This window comes from Anopheles gambiae, chromosome X (assembly GCF_943734735.2).
Source record: "Anopheles gambiae chromosome X, idAnoGambNW_F1_1, whole genome shotgun sequence".
Taxonomy (NCBI): domain Eukaryota; kingdom Metazoa; phylum Arthropoda; class Insecta; order Diptera; family Culicidae; genus Anopheles; species Anopheles gambiae.
In genome coordinates, this window is record NC_064600.1 from 18,940,011 (window position 1) to 18,963,003 (window position 22,993).

Below are 22,993 nucleotides of genomic sequence, written 5' to 3' on the forward strand. Positions count from 1 at the left end.
AAAGAAAAGCGCCCTTGCTTTCGCTCTCAGCGCGGGGAAAGGTGAAGCTCTTTTTTTTTCATCGATATCCTATCGAGGCGAAAAACAAAGCGCAATCAAAGAATAAAAATCAACCTCACTCACACAAATCCAAGCAACAGATGCTGTCCGCAAGCCCTGCATGATGTTTGCATGGGCAAGACTAATAAGCGCCCGGTGTGGCCGTTCATACTACTACCTGTCGGTTCAGTAGCCTCTTTTGTACGCGTTCTAGCGGCACAGGTACGGACGCAGTGGAATGGCCTAGTGGCAGACCTGTCGGCTTTCCAGTCAAGCGTACCTTGAATCAAACCCCCAAAACAACAGCGGCTCAATGTGCTTCAGTTGTTGTTGTTGTTGTGATGCATTTAGAAATCAGAAAGGGGATTTTCCGCACGCGCTTAAATCAATTGCAAAGTTCTCTTCTGTCCTGCCATTGACAGGATTGGCGTTAGATGCGAGTTTTTGTCAATTGAAGAAATATCGCATGTCCCATAAGGGAGTTGTCAAATACACACTTGTGCGTGTTAACTCTAGCGAGGTTTGTTTTAACAGTAAACTCTTATCACAAACAACCAAAATGTAATTTAAAAATACTCCCGCGAGAGTCAGCTAAAAGAGCGCGAGGAAAACCCCTGTTCGAGGGAATGTTACATCACAGAAAATCACCAGGAAAACTCTGTTCTCAACAGTACTAGCAGCAAGCAAGCTCGTCGTTGGGTGTGTGTGTGTGTGTGTATGAGTGCGTGAATGGAAAGATACCATTCAACGCTGAAAAAGGGTTAAAATCGGAGGAAAGGCAAGTATGCCTTGGGGAAAATAGAAGACAAGGAATCGGGGGGTGGGTGCTGGTATCTGGCAGCAAATCTTCTGCAGCGCCTCCGCCCTTCATACAAAATCCGTATTTCAATTTTAGTTCCATGACATTGATTTTCTCCAATGAAAGGGGGGAGGGGGGGAGGATGCAATTTTCCTGGTAATGTGTTTGATGAACTGCAGAACTGTAGCAGTGCAGGGTCGGGGTGCGGGATGGAGGACACGAGGGGGTTGAGAAACCATGCGCGCACACACAAAGGAAGAACAAATAAAGCGTACTGCTTGTGCACCAGAGGCATGGGTTTTGTATCGCGCACTTGTCGCAAACAGAAGGAACGGCTGCTGCCGAATGATGGATGGCAGTATACGTCAAACTGTGGGTTAAAGAGTTTTCCCAAAAGGTAAGGGAGGCTGTATTGGGAAGAGAGTGGGGCATACCCCATCTCTCCCCTGCTGGCTCCTGCCTCCGTTCGATTGATCTCCTCTCGTTGTTTTCTCGTTTTGCAATTTCCATCTCGGTGTGCGAATTTTGCTTCCTGAATTTTCTATAATTGAAAAGTGGATTTCCCCTCTCATTCTCTATAACTTACTTTCTCTCTCTCTCGCTCGCTCGCTCTTCCGGTAGTGTATGTGTGTGGCATCTCTGACGAAAGAGCGCGAAGAGGAGATTGGCTTCCGGGGAAAGGTGGCGGACAGGGAATGCATAGAATTGCCTGTTTGTTTGTCTTTTCTGCTCCGTTGCGATACGGAGGGCACGGGAATCTCTTTTTTGCTCCCCAAGCCAACAGCATGTCCGATTTCATTTCGGGAAAGAGGGAAATAAGTAAAAGCCACAGCTCAGAATGTACCTTTTTTTGCACGGTTATGGAATGAGAGGAGCACGTTTTCTTCTTATTTTGCTGCCAGAGGCTGTTAGAATCTAATCATCGAACGAGCAAAGCAACGGGACGGACCATGACATATTCGCTGGGTGGATTAATGTTGAATCGTTTGAAAATTTTCCATAACTCACACACACATATACACACACATACACACATGGGAAATGTTGGTGGTCGTGCGGGGAATATGAACGTCACCGTGCAAATACGGGAGCGCCGCTGGCCATTTGGAACGGATTGGTGTATATTTGTTCTGTGGCTCGTCTTTCATCTTTATCCTCCGTCGTGTATGCCGTGTGTGTTGCGGTGGTACGGTCGCTACCCGGACCGTATTTGTTGCTTCTTTTTTCTCCTTTAATAACACTCTCTATTTCTATCGCCCCTGTGTGTGTGAGTGTGTGTGGATTTTGTGCACCGCAAAACGAAACCTTACCGTACTCACCCCTGTCTGAGGATACGGTTTGTCGTATGTATATATGTATGTGTGTGTGTGTTATTTTTTTGCAACACTTGCACAATCTCCATACTAGCTCAACCTACATAAGGTATGCACGGAGGGAAACGGTTAATAGCGGGCGAGTCCGAAGGGATTCTATTACACAAGAAGGGAAGGTTAGCATAGTAAGAGAATGAGCAGAGGTAGTAGTCGTCACATGCACTCCGATGCCTATTTTTCATGCTAAATAGTGCATTTTGCACAAGTATATTCATGATATTTATTTTTGTTTTCTGCATCTTGAACTCCTAGTCGAGTGAGTGTGAGAGAAAAAGGATAGAGACGCACAAAATAGAGAGTGAAAAGGAGAAAGTACGCTTGTGTGTGTGTGAGATAGAGAGACAGAGAGAGAGAGAGAGAGAGAGAGAGAGAGAGAGAGAGCTCGAATGAAAGCAACGGTGACGGGGAAGACAAAGATCGATATTGTGTGGGGCAGTTTTTGCACGATGTCTTGCTACATGAGGGAACAGGTGAAACTGTACGGGACAGTTTTAAAGCAGGATGATATCCTTAGAACTATAAAATGTTCAACGCGGTTGTCTCTATCCGAGGGAGCTATTATATATAGAGTAGAAAGCAGATTGTGTACAAAGAAGTTTGAGCTAGTTAATGATGGAAGACAAATAGATTTCCTGAGTTTCTGTTAATTCTGGATTTAATTTTGTCCTTAGGGGCTTTAAGTATGTTATTCATTCATGTACCGTTCTTAGTTCATGATTCGTAGCGAACTCGTATCCAGTGTAAAATTTAAAAGTTTGATCATTATTACCCTAACGTGGAATATGGATCAACCTATAATATATGAGACTAGACGGCTTCTACGAGGACTGTGCTCATTACATAGGCTTAGAGAAGTAGCACTTGCAGTTTTGTAGCTAAATTAATAAAAGGTGAAATTGCATCCGAGATTGTACTAAACATTAATTTGTATGCTCCAGTTCACGAACTTCATCCCCTTAACATTTTTTTAAAGGGAGGTTTTACGATACTAGATACTTGCTGTTTTACATGGAGTTTGACACTTGGCAGCTGCAATCATGTTAACATCTATTACAAAACCACAAGCCTACTATTTCTCAGCGCCTCAGATTTTCAGCCAAGATCATTTCTGTGGTAGGCTATGCTTACCAAATACCAAAATTTTACCTCAGCAGAACTTTCCTTCCTAGGCATAGTAACCTATGCCTCCTGTCATAATAAATAGTTCATAGTTAACCACCAAATGAGCAAGTTGGTTTTTAACTGCTCTCCGTTTGAACTGTAACATTTGGCGACGAGGATGGGATCAACCACATTCGTGCTGCTCCAGACCACCCGCAGTCGAATGGCCAAGCTGAGCGTTTCGTGGATTCCCTCAACGCGGTCTTAAGAAGTTAGGTAAGGGGGAATCACCAATAGAGCATCTACAGACGTTTCTTTCAGTGTACCGATCAATATCCAACCAGAATGCACCTAAAGGAACGTCTCCAGTTCAGTGGCGGATGTAACGGTGCGCGGACTGAGTGGCCGCGGGGGACCCGTAAATGTAGGGGCCCCGAGTATGGTAATTCCAGCATATAGAACAGTGTGTACAGCAGTCTCAGCGAGAGCTTTTGTGCTAGATAGGGGCCCCACGGATGAAGGGACTCATAAACTATAGGGGCCCAGTACAGGGATTCTGAGCACCCCCCCCCCCACCCGCCAGCAAACCATAAAAGTGTGTTCGATTCAAAACCTAATGCAACAATATGCACCCCCCCCCCACGCTGGACACCTACCGTGGGGCCTCCACTCCTTTTAACGCTCAGGGCCCCCAACACCTAAAAACCTCCTGCTCCAGCTGAAGCGTTTGTGAAAAGAAAGATTCGCACTACGTTGGATCTATACGTTGGAGGAAACCATCTCCTCCGACTGCAGCCGCAGTAATCACAAACAAAATAAGCAATTCAATAAATGGCATGGAGCGGTCAAGCGATCATTTGTAGAGAATGATCTGGTGTATGTTGAACAACACATACACAACCAAAGGTCGTGGGTTCCTAGTCGAGTCATCGAACCCAATCGATCCGTTAACTATGTCGTGTCACTTGACTTGCATGGAAGACAGAAGCTGGTTAGATCGCATGTCAACCAAATGCGATCTCGCTACGGTTCTGAAATCCATGGGCAAGAACAGCAACAACTTCCATGGGAAGTTTTATTAGATGAATTTGGAACTACTGCTGCAGTGAAACCAGTCGGTAATCATATCTCTAATAGCTTGAGCTCTACGGTGCCAGTTGATGTTCCTGCTTTTGAAAATCCGCCAAACGATTTAAACCCGCTAATAACCAATTAACAAAAATCTGCATCAGCATCGGAATCCATCGCAAGGTTACTACGTTGTTCTGTACGAACACCGAGAATCCCTCGATGGCTCTCATCATACGACCTTTATTAAAAAGGGGGAGATGTAGTAGGCGATGCCTACCAAATAGCAAATTTATACCTCACCAGATCTATCCTCCTAATAATAGGTTACTATGCCTATTCCTAGGCATAGTAACCTATCATTATTATTATTAAATCTTTATTGAATGGACAGTTGTAGTACTGATGAATTTACTTAGGTGTAAACATAACTTAGGTTACAAACTTAACTAGACTTGGCGCAAATGTGGTCTTTAAACGACTTTAGACACGCATAAAAATCGAAAAATTGGTAGACTTCGTTAAAAGCCCTGCACATAGAGGGTCTCCTGAGCCATAGTTCGTTCGACGACGAGGGACATTAATCAGAGGTCGCGGGCGCAGAGGGGCCGTTGGAGCATAGATGTCCAGTCGTTGGAGTAGGGATAGACTGTCGATGCTCTTCGTTAGGAGACCTCCAACAAACATTTGCTGCGCCATACGACGTATATAGCGCCTGTCACTGAGTTTTTTCAATCCAAGAAGCTTTAGGCGTGCTTCATAGTCTGCGCTGTATTGACTCGATGCGGTCAGATAAGCGCTGAGAAGATGGCTTCCAAGAAGATGCTGTTGGTTAAAGGTCAGTTTCACGTTAAGGATGATTCCAAGATCGCTAATGAGATTAACGGTTTCAATAATAATTCTGTCAATGTTGTAGCTGTATCGAGAAGGTTCGCGAGCTCTACCAATTGATCGGACTCGGCATTTTTCGACACATAACTGCAGATGATTGCGTTTGTACCAAGGGTGATAGTTTTTTATATGCTGCTGAAGTTCTTCGCGATCAGAGTCGTCTCGTATTGTCATAAATATTTTTAAGTCGTCGGCGAACATCAGGTGTTTATCTGTAGGTAGGATAAACGACATATCATTATTAAACAACGTAAATAGCAGTGGACCCAGGGTGCTACCCTGGGGAACTTCCGCTAGCCCAACGAAAGGTTGAGAGAAGTTATGCTCAAACGCCACAGCACAAGTTCGACCAACTAGGTATGCCTTCTGTCAAAATAAATAGTTCATAGTTAACCACCAAATGAGCAAGTTGGCTTTTATTTGCTCTCCGTTTGAACTGTAACAATTTCAGCCTAAAAAAATCTAAACAAACGCCGATTTGTGGCAGGCTGAAACTGGTTGGCTCATCAATGTTTTTGATTGATTTTTTGTATGAAGCATTCATTTTTATGTAGCCTTTTTTCGCTCTGCTGCTGCTTGTTGTTCTGCTGCTTCTTGTATTCATCAATGGCCTCAAGAGCTTATTATCGATGGTTTCAAATCAATATTTTGCAACAAAAGCTATCATTCTTGCGCGGCTCTCCAATTTTCACCATCTTGGCAATTCAAATTTTGTAAAGTTAATTGTTTTTTTTTTTTTAATTTCCCGTTCAGTGAATAACAAAGATCACAGTGAATGATCCTAAGTCTAATTAAAATGATATTACACCGTTCATCATAATGTACCGTTTCGATGGCGATTCTTGACTGTTTGTTAAGGAACTGAGAAATAAAAAAGAATATATACTTCGATAAATGCCCGGACTATAACAACTAAAAGAAGAAGAATATTCATGTACAATAAATTTCATCACATCAATTGTGAACGTAGTTGGAGAATATTTTTAAATGTTGCTCGTGAATTTAAAGCTTTACATTGATGAGCTTATGCTCTTCGTATTAAAGTGAATAATATTTTTTTTAAACGCAGCCTGAAGAGTTTTTGGAACTTCATGAGGATGAAACGTTGCACCGATAGACTTCCTACAACCATGCCCCACAACGTAAGACCCTTCTCTAACAGTGAGGACATCAGTCAAGCGTTTACAGAGCACTTCTCTTCACTGTACACCAACACATTGATCCCTTCTTGTGATATTGCCGCAGCAATATCTGGCGCCTCCTTGCCAGATACCGTCAGAATCTTCTTGTTTTTTCCGAAGTTAACGTTTCTTCCATAATAAATTAGCTGAAGCTTTCATATGCTGCTGGGCCCGACTTAATTACAAGCATTGCATTAAAACGCTGTAGAGACGCTTTTGTTCCAGTCCTGATTCTTGACAAGTCTACATGAAATGCTTCCTGCAGCAATGTAAAACTACCTTCATGTTTTCTGTGCATAAGAAGGCTGACAGAACCGATGTTTCAAACTATTGAACACACTACTTCCTGCTAATTGTTTGCAACAACATTTTTGAACAGATTGTAGCTGGGGAACAGCTAGGATTCTATCCCAGTCGTAGTATCTAAATAAATTTTGTTTCTTTATTGAGTTCCTGCTTTCCAGCGCTTGGCAGCACTTCAGGAGTACCACACGGAAGCATTCTACACGGAACTACTTTAAGCTGACGATCTCAATAACTTCATGCCTGTTTTTATACTGATGACTGCTTAAAATTTCAGAATTATTTGTACAGCTTCACGTTTTGGTGCAAAGTAAATCGTTTGGGCATCATCGTAAATAACAGTTCAGTGATTTCATTCTCCAGAAAAAGATTTCCAATACTGTACTACTATACAATTGTTAACAATCCATTTTGCAGAACTAATTTTTTGTTTGATTAAGGCGTGCAGATAGCAGGTAAACGTTTCTAAATCATTACGAGCTCAACATTTCCAATGCAAACCACTGATTAGGTTTAATTTTACGTGTTGGCAAAAAATTAAAAAGCTCTTTTAGTCTAAAATCTTTGTATTGTGCTATGATGCGTTATGATGCAATTGATTAAGATTGAGTTTGCAAGTATTTTATCGACTCCTACACAGCAGTACATCATAGAATCATGTAAAATAGAAACAATTCAAAAAAGGTTGTAACATGCATTGTACTTTCATGTACCTTGGTCCCACGAATGTATTTATTCCACATACCACTCTAGGTGTCCCCTTTTCGGACTGAAGTCTCTCCAATATAGACGAATTGAAACAGTGAGTAATTTTGCATAAGCTTCTTTGTTGATATATTCATATATATTCACTCTTAAACATGTAAACTTTCGTGCATCTAGCAGAATCCTTAGGCCAAGACCGTTGTTAAATGCCTCCAAGACCGTTATATAAAAAAACTCAACAAATAAATAAATAAATAAATAAAACCAAGGAGTCTCTAAAACCATAGTGGTTTGACTACGATTGAACGGAAGCAGTGGACGGGAGAGTTGCTGAAATGCAGTTTGAAGATAAAATACAGATTAAATTCACTGTTAAAACAATCACAGAGGCATTCGATGCTGCTCGCTAGCAAATCAGCCATAGCCCGTTATTGCACGGAGCGGCGTCTAATTTGAAATGATTGCAACCAGTGGTGGACTAACACGAGTGGAGACCCTAATCAGGCACACGAATGTAGGCCTTTTTTAAGTGTCGAGCGAGAATTTGTAGGAGTAATTATAAATCAGAGAAGGATTGAGAAGCAAATTTATTTGTGAGCGGGGGTGAATTTACCCGAGGCTTCGGGGCTTTCAAGACCTTCATGGTGTTAAAATTAATTAATAGAAATAAATAAATAAATAAACACTATATAATCAGTCAATGGTGCGGTCCCGTAGTACAGTCGTCGAACCTCAATAATATGCCCGTTATGGGTTAAAGCCTAGAATGGACCGTCCCCTCGTAGCAAGGATTGACTATCCGGCTGCGTGGTAATGAATTAAGTCTCGAAAGCCTGTATAGGCCTGCATGTCCGTTTAGCAGTTTTGCGAACGGTGACGTTCATCGACATAAAATTGTAAACATTCATTCGATTTGAAGCTTCCCATTCCCATCTCTCTCTGTCATTTGACATTCCCGTCAAAAAATGTCATTTGACATGAAGATATTTTCAAGATACATTCATTTGACATTCGCCAACCTGTATGAATCGTGAACTGTGTCGTATTGCAAACGGCCGTATTCATGTCAAACTACAACAGAGCGTGCGGTGCAAAGGCTTTCATTTCACTAGTTTTTGCTATTTCACTAGAATACAGCGACGATACACTTCATAATCCTCCGATCGTATCGATTTGTGTTGTTCAAAAAATGTCAAATGACATTCAGACTACATTGTTTACATTTCATGTCATTGCATCAGCCCTGACGGTAGCGACACGAATGAATTTCGTTTAATGACAGTCGTGTCGTGGAAGCATTGAATGTCATCAGCCAAAAATTATTTTGACCGGCTGTTTACGGTGACTGTCATGAAAAATGTCAACAGTTAACAACACTGCCGCCTGGGACGTTACGCCAAATAGAAGAATTAGTCAATGACCGATAACACGTTACAGACGTTTTTTACGCCACAGTGTAGACACACAAAACTGATCCAATGAACCCACAACGGGTATGTTACGCGTGGTCAATGAGCTGTACCAATACAGTGAAACCCCTCATAACGAGTACACCTTATGACGATAACGTATTACGATACATTTTTCACATAGCGAGCAAATTTAAACGCTAAACAAATACCTCTGTTAACGAGTAAAACGAGTTAACGAGTACTCTCTGTTTCGGAAAATGTTAAAGAACAAATACAAAAAAAAAAACTACCACACCAAAATGGCTTAAGCATCATAACATAGAAATAGCAAAATATAAATATAACAAACTAACTGTAAATAGCAAACCATTAGTATTTTCAAGACTTTTTTCAGTTTTTCAGATGGATGCATGCATTTACTCCAGCACATTTGCGATCCTTGAACTATTTATTTAATTTTTTATACAAATTTTATGAAAAAAAGTCTCCCGCAACGGGTTTTACCTTTAAATAGTGAGCCACCGCCAACGGATTAAGCTCGTCATGCGGGGATTCACTTTACTTTGACTTTCACTAGTTCATCAAAGTATACAGAGAATGATTGCACTTTGCAGAATAAGACGTAAATATAAAGCAGTGTATTAATTCTTATCCTTTTTATATTGTCATGTGTCGCTCTATGTAATACAATTTCAGTTTTATTTAAGCGAGTTCTAGCAGCGAACCAAGAGGGCCCGCTGTTGAGCAACATACTAAATTTAATTGTGACACGGTATATGAAATTCAAAAAGTTATCTCTTTAATATTAAATTGTATAGGATAATTTGGACCTACACCATAGATTTCGAAGCTTCGGCCTAACTAAGTCATTATAATATCATTATAATTATAAGAATAATCAACTCCTCAGAACATATGAAGATAAAGTTCACACATATACGTATATTGAATTAATGAATCTAACTAGTCAACTGTTCCTCAGATATTTATATCGATGTACAATAGGTTTCTTTCTGCTTCTTCAGAATTATACATCGAAGAGCTAAGAATACCTCCAACACCACTATCAGAAAACAGAAAGAGCATGATTGCCTTTTCCCGGGAACCTACTGAGTAAGCGTTTGGGAATTCATTCCCGTTTCGTTCGGCTACGTTGCTAATGACGCGCTGGAGATTATAATGAGCAACAAACACAGCAACAACACACAATCTACTACTCTTTTTTCTGTATTATTTTCACAATTACGATGTGCTTTTTTACCATTTACATGCGCCGCAATCAAGGTTAGGATTATTTTGTAATGCAGAAAAGCATTTGAAGCAACTGCACCTAACCAGCAATATACAATATGATGTGGTTTGGTATGCTGAAATAGTCTCTATCATACTGAACACACATGCAGCCTTTTCTGGATAAACACTATCACAGAACGGTTCCAGCGTGGGCAAAGGCCTTAAAACATCGCTGCAACCCTGTGCCTGTGGTTACAAACATAAGTCTTCCTTGTTCGAAGCCTTGCTTGCTAGCAGCCTAGGTCATGATGTTAGTCGAGCGAAAAGCAAATACACTCATCGGACCGTCGTAGATAAATGCCATTATAAAGTTTTCCAATTTTGTACTCACCACAATGCGTCACACCATGCCCCAGCGCTCTGCCGGCTAACCAAGTGTGCAAATGTAAAGCCCCAAGGCGAAATGCATCGCTTTCGTACGCTTCACGTCCAGACATTACTCGAGGGCTGCCACGGGAAAACCGGAGAAGGCTGCGAGCGGCTTCAAAAGTGGTTCGCCCACATACGGAATCGATTCCTCTTCTTGCACAAGAGCACCGGTTCTTAATTTGATTGCTTTCGCACTTTTCTTTTGTGCGTGGGGATGGTGAAAAGCCGTAACCCTCCGAAGCTGAGTTGAGTTCTTCTGGTTTTTCTACCGACACCCACGCATCGTCAATGACCTTCACCATGGATGTTCGGGGCAGAGAGACAAAGCAGCGTAGCAATGACAAACGGAAGCGGACGAGCTGTTTCTTGAATTTCCACAACGACAGTACGGACACGTTTCGAGGATTTTACGGCGGCGAGACGCCCTACCCCATGAATACTGTGATTTACACCTCAATAACGCCGCGCGTTGAGAAAGCGACGGCTCTTCCAGCAGCACCAAGGCAAACAAAGCCAAATCCGTGTTCTCTTGTCTGGTGCGTTTGCCTCTGCTGTCCTTGTTCCGACAGATGATTTTCGCGCTCTGTACAATTCTTTCCAATCCCTCCTTCCGTTCTCTCTTACCACACTTGACCCAAGTGCGTGTGTGTGTGTTTTTTTGTTGCTGCGCAGTTCTGTTGCTTCAAGCGTCTGACTTTATTGCAACAACGCCGAGAGCGTTTTCCTTGTCGAGATTTTTCCAGCTGCCCGAGCCTCTTGAAAAACACGGGCATCAAATTGTGCTGCGTTTTATATTGCTTCTCTCACCCCGACTGTTCCCCTTTCGGAACCGTTCGTTCTTCTTGCGTATGTGTGTTGCCTAAGTCTGTGTGTGTATGTATTTTTGCCAACCCACTCACCCGAAAAGTGCGACGACTGACTTCAAGGAGATCGGGCAACCGGGCCGTACAAGGAAGATAAATAAAACTATTTTTAATCCGATCAATTAGTCAATGTCACTCGTGTGCAGCTGACATGCTCGAAGTTCGCTTTGTTACGGGCATGCTCTTGGCCTGCCGTAGCGTTCGCTTTCTAATCGTTGCCAGCAGAGTTTTGGGGATGGGGATGGCGGGTGAGGGGAGAGATCTTTGTTTTCCACGAAAAAGGCACATGCACGGAGCTGGGAATGCCGGGTCTAGGATCCCAACTCTCGGCAAGGCAGGAGACGGACGCTGGCAAGATGATAAGGCGGAAGACTATTACCTTCGCACACCGAATCTACCGTTTCTTTTATGAAAGGTACCTCAATTTCGGGCAAAACCGAACCTACAGAAGCAGAAATAACGACCGCTGGGAATAATGTCGGGCGAGACGCTGGTCGGTTCGACCGCACATTATCGATTCGATGGTGGTGGTGGTGCTTCAGCCCAGCACCGGTTCGGCTCGCAATCCCAACTAGGCCACCCAGGTAAGGATGAGCTTGGAAATTGCCGAAACACCTTGCGTGCCAGGCCCACACCGCGCGTGCCATTTTGTGGGTTTGATCGTTACTGTAGTGGTTTCGTGCAATATATTGGTATCCCCACTGGGGAGGAGGCTTAAAAGACACATAGAAACAAAAAAATATATATACACCCAGTAGCACAGTTACTAAGCCGGGCAACCCGGATTGCAGTACTTGTGGGCCATGCGGTAATGGCGGCGGCAAATATTGATCACCTACACAATGAGAATTTGAAGCGGGTGTATGAAGCGAAGAGGAAGAGACTGTTGAATGTGAGTCTGTGTGTGGGTGGATACAGTATGTGTGTAAGAGAAGCAAATGAATAAAAGGTAACACAGCTTCCATCTCACAGCGCTGCCCTTATGGTTCTATTCGGCCGTTTGGTCCTTCGAACCGGATTCTCATCATTTGCCCTTTTTATTATTGAACACCGTTCGAAAACGCTCCCTGGGAGATGGAAGTGTGTTTGTGTGTAGCGGTGGAGAAAACTCTGGGAGCTTTCATTTTCTCCTCTCCCTACTCCACCGCGTGGGTATTCTAGCACCGCTTCATCGGCTAAAAATGGCAGCAGGATTTCTATAGCGAATCCGGACGAACTCTAAAGCGACAAAAGAAAGCGACCGTCTTTTGTTGGCGATGACACTGAAACTACCTGTAAAGCTTCCACCCTGCCCGGAGCACTTTTAGCAGGTTGAAAACGAATTCTCAGAAACAACTTAGAACAAAAAAAATGGAAAAGAAAGAACACCTCTTTCCCTACGCTACTGTCTGGTTGCTATATCGCGGGCGGTGTCGAAACGATTAGTGAAGCAGTGCCGCACCAGGAAGAAGCAAATTAAGTCCCCGTGTGTTCGATGGTACTGACAGAGCGCCAGTGCGAGCAGGGACTTCTAGAGCGCGGATGAACACGATCATCGTACTGGCCTCGTTAGTAGGGTGTCGAACTATCCAGCCACAAAAACGTTCAACGGGTTGTGTGGCTGGGTTGAGCCGGGTGCTGCGGTTTGCTACCACACAGCGCCGCACGACAACGCGAGCTCCTGGCTGCAAGAGCACGACGATGAGCAATGATGAACGAGGATGTTGTTGCTCGCTGGATGATGATGGTGATGATGTGAATGGGTTGTACCGATGCAAGAACGTTAGGGATATAATGTACACTGGGGAACCACTTCTGCGGATGGAGTGGCCCGGTACACGGTGAAAGGCAACCGTGTTGCCAAAAGGGAGTATACTCCAGCAGTAGCAGGAGCAGCAGCAGATAAATCCTCGCGGTGTGGGATTTCGGTCAGCGATATTGGACCGAGCGTGCTTAAAAGCACGTCAACCACGGGGAAGCTACGTGGGTTGGGTGGGCAAGTTTAAACGGAGCTATTTTTAAAACTGGGGATGGCTGTGTGAAATGGGTTTTTGCGCTTCACCTTTCCACTAGCTGTGCGTCTTGTGTGTTTGTGTGTGTGCTTTTGTTCCTCGAAACTGGGGAAAATGGCAGCAGTGGACCTACAACATTTAATAATTGCTTTCAGTTTCCACAAAACAAAAAACTAGGAGGATGAATCTGACAACACCAGTCGACGAATAGCTCATTAGCGCGTAGATGTATCTGCACAGGTGCGTACACTAACCTGTACTGAGCTCCTGTGCAGGTCTTTGGTAGTATGAAAAACACTCCAGTGCTAAAATGGCTGCAAATACAAGCACTCCACTGCTTATATGTGTCCAGTTGTGCACCACCGTCGACAAGACATTTTAATTAGACACCGTATATACATATAATTGATGTCAATCTCTCAGGGAATAATAAAAACAACATAAGCGAGTTATTCATTGTTGATGATGCTAAAATATATGGAGTGGAATGATAATAATTTGATATGATGTTTTACTGGTACTCCTAAAAATTAATAATAATTTGAAAGTAATCCAACAATCCAACATGATATCAACATATATCGCTGGATGTCAAATAACATCAAAATGCTTTTTAACATTAGGTTTATGGAGCCCCTCAATTTGACAGAAGCTAAACTTTAGAGTGATGCAAAAAATATCATTTACTGTCGATGTTTACTTCTTGTATTTCATTATATAATTATTTCAAATACCACCACATGGGTTGCTAGGTTGCGTTTGTATATTTAGTTTAGTTTTACATTTTTACAGTTTTACAGTTTTACAACATTTTCGCAAAAAAAAGTAAAAATAGGAGTGAAAGATAACTCTAAACCATCCATTATCGTAAAATAAGCTTGTTAAGTGATGTAACTTAAGTGACCACAAGCGAAAATGGCAACCAACTTGTTTCTCGTGCTTTCGAAACACAAAAAGAAAACAAGCAAAATAAGACATCGAAAATATATCGGTTTATGTGTAGGTGAAAGAATAACGACTACCACAATAAATTGGCTGTATGCAGACAACTTTATATGAATATCTAAAGTTGTTAAACGACATAATTTTAATAAAATTGATTTTTGTTATTATTTTAACTAATCAAAAGACGTCCTAGTAAATCCAAATCTTAGTAAATTTGACGGGAGCTCGTAGATATAAGTTTATGAGAGCCACCCGTTAATCTAGTGTTAAATAGTACTCAACAAAGAAAAATAGTTGTATCAGTTCTTATAAATCTATAAATCTATTGATCAAATGGATCTATTTTGAAAATCGCTGTTCTAGAACTATTGAGACGTAAACAAGGGGCCATCTCTTAGGGATCTTCGGAATATTTAGTATTTAGTAAACGAGCATCCTGTAGGGTAGAGTTCTATGACTTATTGCACCCTAAAACAGTTATCCATCCTCTGGAATGTACAAGTAATTCTGAAAATTGATCATCAAGAAACATAAAATTTGCCTCGGACGTGCCGATACGCTGCTCCAGCTATACGTGTTTACCAGTTATTTGCATCTCTGCGTATCTGATAATCGTCAACTCAAACAACAACTCAAACCCAACAAAGCAGTTCGTAGTCGTTACATGGCTGTTACTGTTACCTGCTCAAACTTTTTGCATACCTGCTCCAGCCATCTAACATTTCTTCAGCATCCCTCCTTCCCGTCACCCACACTATGCTAAGTCCAGTACTCGGAAAGGGTGAAGGGTTAGGAGGGCGAGGGGAGGGATGACTGGAAATGCAAACGATCCCGAAGCTAGGTCCACGCGAATCGGTATCCGCACCAGCCTAGTCCGAGGACTGTTGTGGTTCGCTCTCGCGCTCTCCCAAAAGTTCGACTCACTCAAGCACGGGCAGTGCGCTCTCCCGCTGTGGCTCGCTATCACGCGGCAAACTAATACGGGCGCTCTCGCATCTCGCAGAGATCTTGGGCAGCAGCACCCAAAACGGGCTCCGGCCAGTGCGAGCCCCGGTACATTGATGCGTGGATGCTCTGCCGTGTCGGGCTTTCAGTGGTTGATCAGGCACGCTTGCGAAAGGTCGCTTCAAGAGGTTCCGAGCACGAGCGTGTTACGACGCAGCAGCAAAACCAATCACACGCCTCCGCCCCCCGCCCCACACGAGACTACTCGCTACGGTTGCGTACGGTCACACGTCTAACACAAATTGCCCGCATCGACGCTGCCAGTTCGCATTGGACGGCACGGTAAAACAGACGAAATCACACACACACACACACACGGCAAAAACAGACAGCCAGGTCAAAGTGTCAAGGCTGAAGATAAGCCTGCCGAGGGCAAGTGTTGATCTCGCGTCGTTGAAGCTGTGCGGCTCGGTGTGTGAGAGGGTTCATTCCAGCTTCCCAGCGTCAGGTGAATAATTGTGTGATTCCCCTTGAAACTGAGGTACGTCACATCGTGCAAATATTCTGTTCAGGTTCGAATAGGTAAACAACAGCAGCAGTATACATCATAAACTCGTCCAGACCTTATTAAACGCGTGTGTTTTGTGTGTGTGTGTGTTTGTGATTGTCCCGTTTCAGTGTGCAGTGTCGTATTGGAATTTCGGCCAGCAGACGTCAATCAAAATCACACCGAACAACAACAACAACAACAGAAACAACAGCGCCACAAAAACCCGTTCCAGTGCACGATCGGGCATTCACAAGCACACAGCGCGCGAAAAAGGGAAAGTCGCCCGTAATTGTTTTTCGGAGTGTACCTGTGTCCGTGCGTGTGTGCATGTGTAGGGCAAGGTCGCCGACGGCACAGCTGAGACGGGTGGCCCAGTAGCAGACAAAAACGCGCGCGGGTAAAACCAGGCCCAAGGTGTTTCTGGCCAGCGAGCGGTTGAAGGTGATTGGAATCGCGCGAGAAACTCCCCCCCCCTCGGAGAGGCCAGACAACAATCAAAACCGCCACTCCGCGTGCACACCACACCAGTGGAGCTAGTAACAGTGCTTACAGTAGAGACTTACAGCAGTCCGATCACGATGAGCGGTGTCGACGACATTCTGACGTACAAGCGAGACTCCAAGGAGGATCTGTACGCGCTGCTAAACTGCAGCGAAACGTCCACGGTACGTATCGGCATGCGGGGTTCATTAATTCTCGGGGCTTCAATTGGTGGCGTGAGATCAGTCAACTGTGAGCTGCAGAAGGAGGCGAAGTAAACGTAACATACAGAAGTGCAGGAGAAATTAATTACCTAGAGTGCCGTACCGACGAAAGCATTTCCTTAATAATATTTGCTTTCCAATCTCCCGTGCCACTCTCCCGCCAACCGAGCAAGCGAAAGCAAAAAATGCACACTTGACAAGTGGACATTTTTGTCACTCCTTTCCTCCCCTTTCTTTAGTCCCCTTCGGACACTACTCTAGAATAAAAAACATACTGCACGGAAAATGCATCGAAATTCTCAACAGTGGGACCCTGGGAAAATTCTGCACCACGCACACACACAACTGTCCATTTGCCCCGAAACGACTGCATCTCCGGGTATGCACATCGCGCTGTGTTTTGCTGTCGTTTGGAGAGAGTGTGCTGCATCTCCCCCCTCCTACCCCCTTCCCCTACACGTCTGCGGGCACCCCTGCACCATCCTACCCACCGACACATCTGTTTCTGCGCATTGTATATAATTATTTGTTGCATTCCCGGAGCAGGAGCAATGGCAGCAAGCAGCAGGGACAGAGAAGCTACCGCGTCGTTCCTTTGTTGCAGCCGAGATTGTTAAGGTTGGCCATATTTGCTGCCTTTTGCTGTGGTTCGCTTTCCCAATGCGCGCCCCACCATCTTACCGTGTGCTGTTTTTCTCATAAGTTTATTGTTGATGCTGTAGTTGTTGTTGTTGTTGATGTTTCTTTAAATAATCCCGCGTCCCATCGGGGCGCACCACGTCTCCAAAAACCGGGGGACCTGGGCGCAATGAACCTGCCCGCCGTTTTCACTCACGGGTCGCGCAGGGATAAATAAGCTTCAGCGCCGCGGCCGGAACTAGGTTACAGCGCGGGCAGGGAATGCGAGGGCGAGTGTGACGAAGGGCGAGGGTAAGAAAACTCAGCAGAAGAGAAACGTAGGGTTAAAGTGTATGTGTGTGTTTGTGTGCATGTATGTATGTACAACTGGTACATTATTTATGAGCCGTGGCAGCACACGACTGCAGGTCCTTGGGATATTTCCATCCCGAAAGCAGGCGAGGGTTGGGCGTGAATGAATGAATGTGCGGGTTCTGCAAGCGGTGGAGGAAGGATGAGGTGAGGAGCGAAAAACTGAGCATAGTTAAATGCCACCGATGCACATGATGCACACCGATGATGACGATGATGAGGTAATGAAGAGCTGGCAACGGTTTTTTATCCTCGCCACCTGAGACACCGTGTCGGTCCCAAGGTTTCTAGAGATATTGCAACGTTCTTTTTTTTTTGGTTCTGTGTTGTTTGTCTACCTTCATCTGCTCTCATTTCTTTCTCGCTCTTTCGCTTTCTCAAGCCCCGAGCAGAAACGATGTCATTAACGTATCCGATATGTTACTTCTTATTTCTGCTTCATGTCTCTTTCCCTTGCTCTCTCTCTCTCTTTCTCGACAGGTGGATCAAATCCAGGCCGAGTTTAAAATACTCGCTTTACAGTATCACCCGGACAAGAACGATGGTGACAAGGAGTCCGAGGCTAAGTTTCAGCAGCTAAAGGTAAGGGATAATGATGATGATAAGCAGAATGACGGAAATGATAAGCATTTGTGAAGCTTTTTTTCCATTTCCTTCCGCTTTTTAACGCTCTGCACCAGCGATGTCAAACTCATTTGATCCCGCGGGCCATAATGCTACTCAAAATAGCAGCACGGGCCGCAACATAGTTTTTGTATGATATTATATGATACAAAAATCAGAACGTTAGCAGTTCCTTTCACTTCAGGTCTCTGATATTTCCATTATTGAATAGTTTTGTGTCAACTAACAAGGTTTAGTACGCAAAAATAATGGCAAAAACTGGTTTATTGAATACAGAATAGTAAATTTTATGTTAATATTGGTGTCATTTAGAATTTCAAATTTTTTTAGCAGGTATTGGTAGTGAAAAGCATTTATGTATGTTAGAAACAGTGAACTCTTTCTTTTGATGCTGTGGAAGGTCCATAAATTACTACAGGTCGGTTCCTGCAGTCCAGTATAGCCTTAGACAAATCTTCATTTGACAGTCGTCGAGGAGAGCAAAGTATCATACAAGTTCATAGTAACCGTTACTCCTTTCCGGCTCATTTCCATTGAAATCATTATTCATTATGGCGACCAAAATCAGAGTCATAAGCCCCCCTGTGGTTTATCTTATCGCATTGGGCTTGGTAGGCCATGAGGCAACTTGGTAGGCCATGAGGCAACATTTGTAATATCCTATCATAAGTAACACGTGTGCTGGCATCTGATTTCATCTATTTTCTAAACGTTGCACCATTGCTTAAGAGAGGTTTGACCTTTTCCAACACAGTATGACAAAAAAGAGTAAGAACTTGTGATTGGTGATTCCTGTTGGTTGAGCGATGTTGTTAATTTTTACAATTCATTGTCTTATCCAAATTGCACAAAAAATAATTATAATGTTCCAAAACCAACACACACAAATGGGTAAGATACTTCCGGACATTCACGATTTTGTATGAGTTTGAAGCCTAAACGCGAATTGTTTCCTTAAAGAATTGTTCAAAAAATATTAGTTACTAGCAAATGTATTCATCGGAAAGGGTGTAACATAATTTTCAGTGCTTTTTCGCCATTTTTCATCGAAATAAACATTTTTGGGTTTTTGTTCTATAACTCAAGTTTTATGGCGATGCATACTAGCCTGACAACTAGTAGAGAAACCTACGAAGTTGAAAATCACTTTATATTTCAGGTGTAAGGAATTGCTGGACATGCACGATAAAAGCAGAAATTCAAAATAAATTTTGACTCAAGCGGTCGCGGGCCACACCGAAAGACTTCCGCCAACAGTTTGACAACTCTGCTCTACACCGTCTTCATCCACAGTCGCTTCAGTTTCTATTTCCGCTCCTGCTCGCATCACCATAAACGGAAATGAAATTTAATGCTTTTGTTTTTCTCCCTGCAACAGGAGGCGAAGGAGATCCTGTGCGATCCGGAGAAGCGGGCGAGCTACGACAAGTGGCGCAACAGCGGCATCCAGATCAGCTACAAGAACTGGCTCGGCATGAAGGAGCACGTCCAGCAGAGCATGCACTGGGCGATCCCGAAAACGAAGGACCGGATGCTGCCGGAGGGCGGCACGGCGGCCGGCAGCACCGGGGCTGGCGCCGCGACCGGCTCTGGCGCAGTCGGATCCGGGCTGAGCGCGGCCCAGCCCAACCCAGCCCATCGGCGCGCCTCCGAGGGCGGCGCCGCCCTGTACTATGGCGGGCGCAAGGGTGAGTGGGGCTCGGAGAACTCGAGCGAAGTGGTGAGCAAGTTCCGCAACTATGAGATCTAAGCTAACAGTGAGGGGGGGGGGGGGGGGAGGAAGAGCAGGACGTTTTTGTGGGTGTGTGGGTAAGTGTGTATATGTGTGCCCATTGATTCTGGAAAGGTGTATGTGTGTGTATGTGTGTGTGCGTTGGGGGAGGTAGGTGAGCTATTGTCTTTTAAGAGTCCTTGACATCCTTGACAGCTTACGGAGATACCACAGGACGGACGGACATGAATCTTCCTGTATTAAGAAACCTTAAAGCCTAGAACGGTACACACACGCACACATAAACACATAAAGTATCATATCCTCTTCTGCTCTTACCTCAAACAGCACAACCCTGCCCAGCAGCATGGGATGCGAATTTAATGAACTCACGGTTGAATTGATAATTGGAGCAGATACGTTACCCAGGCAGCACAGCCATTGTCCGACCGCCAGAGGATATGTTTACGTGTGGGGTGGGTGTGTGTGCTTATTTTGTGCTGCTAGAGAGGGGGTAACCTTTTGTGCTGGCGTGAGTTTATACTTTCATCTTCCATTTCGTCCCGACTCTCACCTTCGCCCTTTTCAACCTCAGCCACGCTTTTCCACATGCTCCAATTGCGCCCTGTAAATGGTGTGGTGGATTCATGCTATTGTAATGGGGATGATGAGAATGGACAAAAGCGGTAGGTGGGTCAGTGGAGGATCTCTCTCTATTCTATTCTCTCTCTCTCTTTCTCACTCACACACAAAAAAACACACACACACAAACACACTTATGGTAGGATTGATTAAAGCCGTATTTAACCGGCTAACGATAAATTAAAATTGATCGATTTTTCTGCGCCTGAAAGGAAGCAACCGAACAGGAACAAACGAGCCGACACTGTGGAATACATACACACACACACACACACACACACACACACACACACACACACACACATACACACACACACACACACACACACACACACACACACACACACACACACACACACACACACACACACACACACACACACACACACACACACACACACACACACACACACACACACACACACACAAACACACACACACAAACACACACACACACACACACACACACACACACACACACACACACACACACACACACACACACACACACACACACACACACACACACACACACACACACACACACACACACGCTCGCAGTGTGTTGAATGAATTGAATAATTAAATGATTTGCAAATGATGAGTGCCCGGGCAGGAGCGGGCAACGATGACATTACAATTAAAATAGAGAAGAGGCAAAATCAACACAAGAAAATTACAAAAAAAAGTATTGCATAACAGTGTACATGTGTAAGAGCATGCTGGCTAAAAAACCATTAGTGTGTTTTGGTCCTTTGCTTTCTTCCATGCAGCCGTTTCTCTTAGTAAAAAGAAGAAAAAAAAGAAAAAAAATAATAAAAAAAAACCTTTTACCTGGCCCCAAAACTCTTCCCACCGTTACGTGTGCGCTCACCACCATCCCTGTCCTGTGTTTCTAATTGATGTGTTATAGTCGTTAATTGTTGATGTTGATGCACACATATATGAAGCAACAGCAAAAAAGAAAAAAAAAATAACAAGAAGTTAAGAAAAACGAGGAATCGCAAAAGGTGAACGTTCTAGCGACACAATGATATGCAACCGCGCTAGGAAGAGGCAAACAGGGCGACTTAGAGAACTATTTAAAAAAAGAACAGCAAAAGAAAACAAACAGTGATAGACTCAATCGAGAAAGCACATGTAGAAAGTGAAACGGAAAACCCAACACGAGGCAGATAAGAACGAATGCCCAACTGTGCAACTCGGTTATGATAATGATGTAAGACGACAAAACGAAACGACACAAGAGTAATGATTTCCATATGACGACGTGCGACGTGTTCGATCCCAAAATAACGTGGACAAAAAATAATAATAAAAGAAAGCAAACAAGAACCGAACACAACAGAGAGATGTGTGACTTGAGAGAGGAGGGAAAACAGGGAAACAACATTGAGGAGGAGTTAGTACTAGTAGTTAAAACACGGTGCCACAAGTAATCAGATCAAATCAGATGCGCTAACTCTTTGCTGCTCTCTACAAAATAAATTAACGTACACGTATATACATATATAAAATATATCAATATATTTTATAGCGATGCGATATTGAATGCAATCTTGCAAAATGGAACTTAATCTTCTAAAACGTACACATACGCACATACGCAAGAGAAACACAAGCTACCGATACGCAATAATAGATTGCAACAACAGAAACCCAATGAAAGCAGAAAACATATTTTTGTTACCTACTATACTATACTATATATAACTACTTGATATGGCACACTTTACCACGTAAGGCACAATCTGTGTAAGGCACGTAACTGTGTGACGCAATGTATTTAAAACTATTTAAACAATCAAGCTGTGTAGATGATAATATACATACCTATCTATATACACGTATTATATTTGATGTTAAACGATGTAAATCATGGGTGAAAGGAAGTCTCTCTGGCACTGTCTTCGCTGCCCTCCCTTTTTCCCACAATCACAAGCGTTTCTGACCTGTCAGTAGAGATGTTTAATCCGAGACACAGTCACAACTGTTTTAGTCCGTAAGAAAGTACCTTTTCACCTTGAGTGTACGTTCTATCCAGCGCATAGCTGCTGTTCATGACTATTGAAGGAAGAGTAGAGAGATAAGCGAAAAAAAAAACAAAATAAAAAAGAAACAAAGTATTTATTACAAAAAATTAAAATGTTTAATGCAAACAGCAGAAGAGAGAATATAAAGCATACACAAACAAGTAAAATTTGATGAACTTAAAGTTTAATACCCAAAATGAATGTGATGAATGCCAAGTAAGGACCCTGTCCTTTTTAGCACTGGAATGAACAAAAAACATTTGACTTGACTGCATTCGGAATCGACCTTTATAGACAATTTGGAGATCCCTTTTATACCCGTTGGCAACCATACAAAAATAAGAAAAAAAAAGAAGAAAAAACCTTTAATGTTAGTTTCTACACTATTTTCTGTACTGAGAGGTATGGCGTTAAAATTGCACGCTAAATAAAAAAAATGAACAGATGGACAAGTAATACCA

General features: G+C 43.3%; 2 protein-coding genes across 3 annotated transcripts in view; one reads left to right on the forward strand and one right to left on the reverse strand.

The window, feature by feature from the left end:
• Positions 1 to 22,993, reverse strand: part of LOC1270437 (fatty acid hydroxylase domain-containing protein 2) — a 428,943-nt gene that overhangs the window by 321,616 nt on the left and 84,334 nt on the right. The gene's annotated exons all lie outside the window — the stretch shown is intronic.
• On the forward strand, positions 15,271 to 21,811 carry LOC1270465 (J domain-containing protein). 2 transcript variants are annotated; one of them, XM_061652765.1, is made up of 4 exons: positions 15,271 to 15,860; positions 15,957 to 16,493; positions 18,003 to 18,104; positions 19,525 to 21,811. In XM_061652765.1, exons 2-4 carry the CDS (start codon positions 16,407 to 16,409, stop codon positions 19,894 to 19,896), a joined length of 561 nt encoding a protein of 186 aa, XP_061508749.1. In that variant the 5' UTR covers positions 15,271 to 15,860; positions 15,957 to 16,406; the 3' UTR covers positions 19,897 to 21,811. The 2 variants fall into 2 exon arrangements, with proteins under 2 accessions (XP_061508749.1, XP_061508753.1); XM_061652769.1 differs by having other exon boundaries at positions 15,365 to 15,819.